Source organism: Festucalex cinctus, chromosome 5, assembly GCF_051991245.1.
Source record: "Festucalex cinctus isolate MCC-2025b chromosome 5, RoL_Fcin_1.0, whole genome shotgun sequence".
Taxonomy (NCBI): Eukaryota; Metazoa; Chordata; class Actinopteri; order Syngnathiformes; family Syngnathidae; genus Festucalex; species Festucalex cinctus.
In genome coordinates this window covers 17945984-17951983 of record NC_135415.1, presented here as the reverse complement: position 1 = coordinate 17951983, position 6000 = coordinate 17945984, and the positions used below count along the sequence as shown (strand labels likewise).

Below are 6000 nucleotides of genomic sequence, written 5' to 3'. Positions count from 1 at the left end.
AAACAATTGAAATATCAAACAAGTGGAAAAGTTTTCCGTGTCAAGGAGTCCTCCACGGGTTCGCATTGTGACTGAAACACAGACGAGGAGGGGAAGGAAAAAAAAAAAAAGAAAAAAAAAAGAAGAAGAGATGATGCACTTAAAGGAGTCACATGAGGATTAAATGAGGCGTCGTCTCAATGCAAGGATTAAGAGCTGACAACTTGACGTGCTAATAAATTGAGCCAAACTGCGCGAGATCAAAATGCATTTTTGGAATTTATTGTCACGTGCGAATGAACTGGGTGTGTGTATGTGTTAAGAGCGGTTGCGAGGGGCTTTCACTTGTTGTGCTGTAATTAATCGAAACGATTTGAAAAGGTTTATTGAGGGGGCGTGATCGGATAGAAAACAAATAAGTCACATTGGCAGACAAAGATGAGGGCACAGCCAATTTTAAATTTGGTTTCGCCCTCGTTTTGAAAAACAAACTTCAAAGAAATGCTTTCTTGATGCATTTATTCACCTGCAACCTCACTGTTTTATGGCAAAACAAAATTTCACAATGTGCTATACTGGAAATTGGGCTATTAAAAAAAAAGGAACCATATGACTGATTGTACAATAAATAAGGTTATAATACCCGATTTCCTGCAATAACAGTTATTTATGGATTGAAAAAAAACTTCTGATTCAACAAAAATCAAAAAGTTCATTCATCAAATTGAATTCATATACACAATGTGCAAAACTTTATTAGCATTTGAAAGCTGTTTTGCCATGAATTGAACAGTACAGTAACTTTTAAAGAACTTTTTAAAAGAGAAATTAAAATAAAATATATCAAATCCATGGCCTTCAATGAGTGCAGGTATTTTGTGAAATGAATACACAGAAGTATGAAAACTAATGTCTTGAAGAGAAATTGGCAAAACAAATCCCCTTTTATTTCTTTGCAGGCTGTGCTTTGGATTCCGGCTGCTCTTTCATCTGCAGTTCGATCACACTTTGGCTTCTTATTAGAAGCACTGAGCCTTGTTTGTTCCCTCAAGGCAACAATATACAATTATGGAGAAGGGGAATATGAGCAGATTTTCCCCCTGAAAAACAGAAAGATGAGCAACGCTATCTGGAAACCAAAATCATCAAATCAAATAATAAGCAAATCATTTTTTTCCCCCCTTTTTTGCCGAAACCAGGAGAGATGGGAATCAAATTAAAAGGAAATTAGGCCTTGAAACCATCAGCCACAGTTGTCTCATTACAGCACAAAGATAATCCTCAAAAGCATGAAGCCACACACACATTAACACACGCGGAGAACGGGCATGGGGGAGAAATAGGATTTCACAGCTAAATGTTAAACAATAGTCACAATGTGACGTGAAGGGGGAATAAGAGGAAAGTACATATTTAAGAAAGTGTCTGAGGTATCATGAGATTTGACTCATGTCGCCACACATTAGAAGCGTATTCCGCTAAGCCTTGAGTGGTTTATGAAACTTAAAAAAATGTTATCATGTTTGTGTCACATACTCCAGATTATGTGCGACTGAGCAGCCGGTTGTCACATCTAAGAACACAAGAAAAGGACTTTAGCGGAGGCAAAAAATAGATACGTTATACTTTTCTCTAACATCATTCAGGCTTAGAATTATATTGAGATCTTGGATTTGCTGACATGTGTCATCTATTGCGGCTTTGTGAGTGTTGAGAGCTGACTTATGGCTCCTGTTCAAACGTGATATCCCTTAAATCCATTTGATGCTCGACTTTAAGTGATTTTTAATGTGCTCGGTGAACCCGCAATCGAGGTACTCGGCGTAGATTTGGGTTTGTTTTGTTTAGATTGTCACATCCAATCACTTGGAGGCATCCACTCGAAACATGTAGTACTCTCTTCTCAAATTCATACTTTTTGCGTTGCTTCCTTACAATCATGTTTAAAATCATCAAATAAATGTAAATATTAGACAAAGTAAACATAAAATGCAGTACTGGTAAAGAGCAAAAATCATGGTTCCATCAATAACAACAAGTCGTCCACGTCCTGAAATGACTAAGCAGCCGCAGACCATAACAATGTTGGTATTATGTTCTTTCTACATTAGAAATACTTTTGGATTATCAGTCAAGAGAATCCAACAGTAATTTTGACTTTGTCCTGTGTTCTTTTGTGGCCACTTTGTGCCCTTAGGCTCACATCTGTACACAGTAAATTCTGTAGCGTAAATTTGACTCTATTTCGAGTGCGACCAAATAGACTCAGTTTTAGAGCATTTTTTACACTTGGAAGAGAGTAAAATGAAGAATTGGGGGAAAAAAAAAGTCACTCACGGGTTGAGGAACAAACTCACGACCTTCAGCTTGGGAGACAGCCGAACTACTCCCTGAGCCATGCAGCTCCTGCTGTGTGTTAGTATATCGCTCGTCAGCTGGAATCGTCAATGTTTTTGGTCTCTTGGAGGTATCAGCAAATGGTAAGAGGGGCATAGCGAAGGTGGTAGTGTCGCAGTCTCTCAAGCTGAAGGTTGTGAGTTTGTTCCTCAACCCTTGAGTGACTTTTATTTTTTCAATTCTTTATTTTACTCTCTTCCCAGTGTAAATATTAGCCTACTCTTAAACTGAGTATATTTGGTGCCACTCTAAATAGTCAAATTTACTCTAAATAGAGTGAGATTTACTCTCAATAGTCAATTTACTGTGTAGGCCAGCCACTATTGGGAAGGTTCACCACTGTTCCATGCTGTCTCAACTTTTGAATAATTGTATCTATTATTAGGCGAGAGTGCAAGCCGTCAAAATGACTGCTCTGGGAGATCTAGTTGTTTTAGTAGTGCTAGTGTTAAAAAGTGCATTTTATGTTATATGGGTTATTTTTGTCTAATATTTACATTTTTTTTCCATGTATCCATTCCATTCCATGCAAGAAAGTAAAACATTGAGAAGAGAGTAAATAAATTTTCACAATATTGCATGAAGGGAAGAGGAATATGTACAGAACGAAACTGCAGGTCTCAAAATTGAGCTTGGTAAATGAATTTTCAAAGTTGTACGGGTAGGAGTTTGACAATGAAATCATAAAAAAAACAAGACAACAAATGATGAACACACTTATTACAAACAATTATGGCAAGCTAAAAAAAAGCAAGAAAATAAAAGTTTTATCTACTCTGACTGTAGGGCGGTTGATGCAAGGTGTACCACAGGGCACTGTACCCATCCCACGCCAGTTTAGGCTGTACAACCTTTGGGAAGCACAAACACTCCCACACACATTACTTTGACAGTTATGCTCATTTAGAAGCAAAATAAAATGTTTTTGTGATGTACACAACGCTGAATTGAACTTTTGTGTCTTACCAAAACAAAGCCAACAACAAATAGGCTGGTGTGAAACGCCGGAAGGGAGAACTAATACCCATGGAGCGGAACAAGGATGTCAGAGAAGCTTGAAATTTTTTTTTCCAAAACCTTAGCCTCCTTTATCTGTAATCACTCCCATACACTCTACACTATCGCTCCAATTAAGTCATTGTTGTTGTTTTACAAATCTTGGTGTTTGCTTTTCAGGGAGCTGCTGCGCGTGGTAACAGTGTTGGATGTCTCTTCTGCCTCCTCGTCCTCTTTCGCCTCCACGACCTCACCGAAGAACCTGAAGATGGAGTCAAAACTCATCCAGGAGGTCAACTCGTGCCGTTCTGTGCCTACACACAAAAAACACGCGCACACTTTAGCAGAAGTAAACTTTCAAATCAAAGGCGTGCAACTGCAGAAAGAAAGACACAAAACACAGATTTCTCTGTTTACAAATTTGTCCTTATCTTTACTAGTGAACACATCTTCTTTGTCGAGGTAATTTATTTACCTCAGAGGGAGGAGCACACTGAAAAATGTTCTTTACAGCGATCAAATAATGCTGAAAGCCAAAATGACTTTCAGACTCTCTCAGTGCACTTCTCAGGCCCAACTCATGAGAGTCAGGACAGCCTATGACCCGCTGGTCCAATGGGACAGACTTTATATGTTATCCAAGCAGATAGCTGATAATCAACACCACGGCTTGGTCTTCTTTCCATTTCAGGCCTTCCAAACAAAACCGGAGTTATGCACAAAGGACGCACTAAGCGAAACCAGTGGAGCGGTCCTGCTTGATTCTAAAGAGTCGATTGAAGGAAGTGGGGAGAGGTGACTGAGGGGGGGTCATCTACTCGTGCTGGGTTTCTCTATGACCTCTTCCAGGTTAGCCAGTTCCCAAGTTGGGGTCGCACTGCATTTGGAAATCTGGTACATGCACTTCAGGTTCCTTCCGAGTGACTTTTGTATCTTCTAAACGGGTGACTGTTGCAACAGAGAACCTTGGCTTGGCAGTAGAGTGTCCGCCATGAGGACAGCTTGTGGCTGCGACCCAACATGTTCCTACACTTGCTCAAAGGTCACAGCGGGAGGTCGAATAGATGTAAAGGAACTTCTGAAGTCTGATTAATTCCGATCGAAAAAAAAAAAAAAAAGTTTAGCAAATAATAGTACTAGAAATAATTGGCTTCAGGGTCAAAATGTTGCCATTATAAAACCTTATTTATTCTACAGCCACAGGCATTAAAAATATAATTACGGTAACTTTATACAGTAATATATTTAACTTTCACATATATACAGTGGTATACAGTGGTACCTTGACATATTAGTGTAAGGCGTTCCATGATCAAACTCGTAACTCAATTTATTTGAGTTTTATTTTTCACGATACAAGCTGATATTTTGCTTTGAATTGAGGGAAAAATTTGAGACTGACTAAAAATATGTATGGTGGCAGTGAACTCAACTCGTCGCAACAAGCAATTGGGTGGATAATAGGACTCAACATATCAATTTTTAATCATTTTGAAAAATAATCAAATTAAAAAATTTTTCCACACAATATTGAGGCTATTTTTACAAGATCCTCTTCTTCTTTTTTTTTCTTTTTTTTTTTTTTTTTTAACAAACACAAGCAATAAATTAACATGTTAAACAAACAAACAATACAATTTGTAAAAATGATAACCTCAGGTGGACTGAACAAGAGTATAGATTTTTGCAAAAACTATATGAAATTAGCCAAATTTCTTTGCAATCTTCGCAATTCTAAAATTGTATTACACACAGTCACAGAAGTGTAAAATTAAGCTGTCTGTAGTTATAGTTTGATGGGAATAAAGTATAGTCCTTATTTTTTATGGTTGCATACTAAATTGCCATACACATGCACACACACACACACACACGCACAACCTTCAGGCTAGAAACTGAAGCTGCTTAGCGACTACCTGTAACTGAACTTGAGAAGACTCCTTTTTGTCTTGTTTTTCTTCTTCTTCTTCTTTTTTTTTTTTTTTTTTTACCTCCCAGTGGGAGATTAAATTTTCAGCGCAGATATTTCGACTTTTGTGTTTACAGACAGAAGAATGAGTGAACACATCCCTGGAAGTAATGCGGTTTCCATTTTGATTCTTTTCTTTTTTTTTTTTTTTTTTTTTTTTTTTTTTTATCTGCATACTTAAGACTTCTTTTTTGTTGCTACCTGTATTTGTTTGTGACGATAAGAATATTGAAATAGGCTCTCCTAATTTTCTACGGAGGATTAAAAAAGGATAAGCTTCGTATCTAAAATCAGTTCATGCAGTGAGCGGGAAAATGTAGAAAAGTGCAACCTTGCGTTCCTGCTTTCTCCTTCCTCCTCCTCTCCACTGCGGACGGGGGATTGGCTATAAAAAGATAGACTAGAAGGCCGCGGGGATACAATTAGGAAGCACCTTAAAGGCTCTCTCACCGTCGACGGGCCTCTGATGACCACTGCGCTGACCCCATGTTTATTAGATTGACCTCTGCCTGGACGCATTAATAGAGATGTCGTGTGTGCGTGTGTGTTGGTGTGTGTACAAGACCGGAGCGCTTGGCCGTAAACTTCAGAGCTTTCTGCGGTGTTTGTTCAAAGTTGTGTGGAAGAGTTTGAGAGGGAGGGGGCGTGGGGGGTTCTGG

General features: G+C 38.5%; 1 protein-coding gene across 4 annotated transcripts in view; it reads right to left on the bottom strand.

Annotated features, from left to right (window-relative positions):
* Nucleotides 1-481: 481 nt before the first annotated feature.
* The window catches only part of arb2a (ARB2 cotranscriptional regulator A), a 157677-nt gene continuing 152158 nt past the window's right edge, over nt 482-6000 (bottom strand). For all 4 annotated transcript variants that reach the window (XM_077522795.1, XM_077522796.1, XM_077522794.1 and 1 more), the window contains exon 11: nt 482-3686. In XM_077522795.1, coding sequence (XP_077378921.1) covers nt 3526-3686 — 161 coding nt within the window. In that variant the 3' untranslated portion in view covers nt 482-3525. The remainder of the gene's footprint in view (nt 3687-6000) is intronic.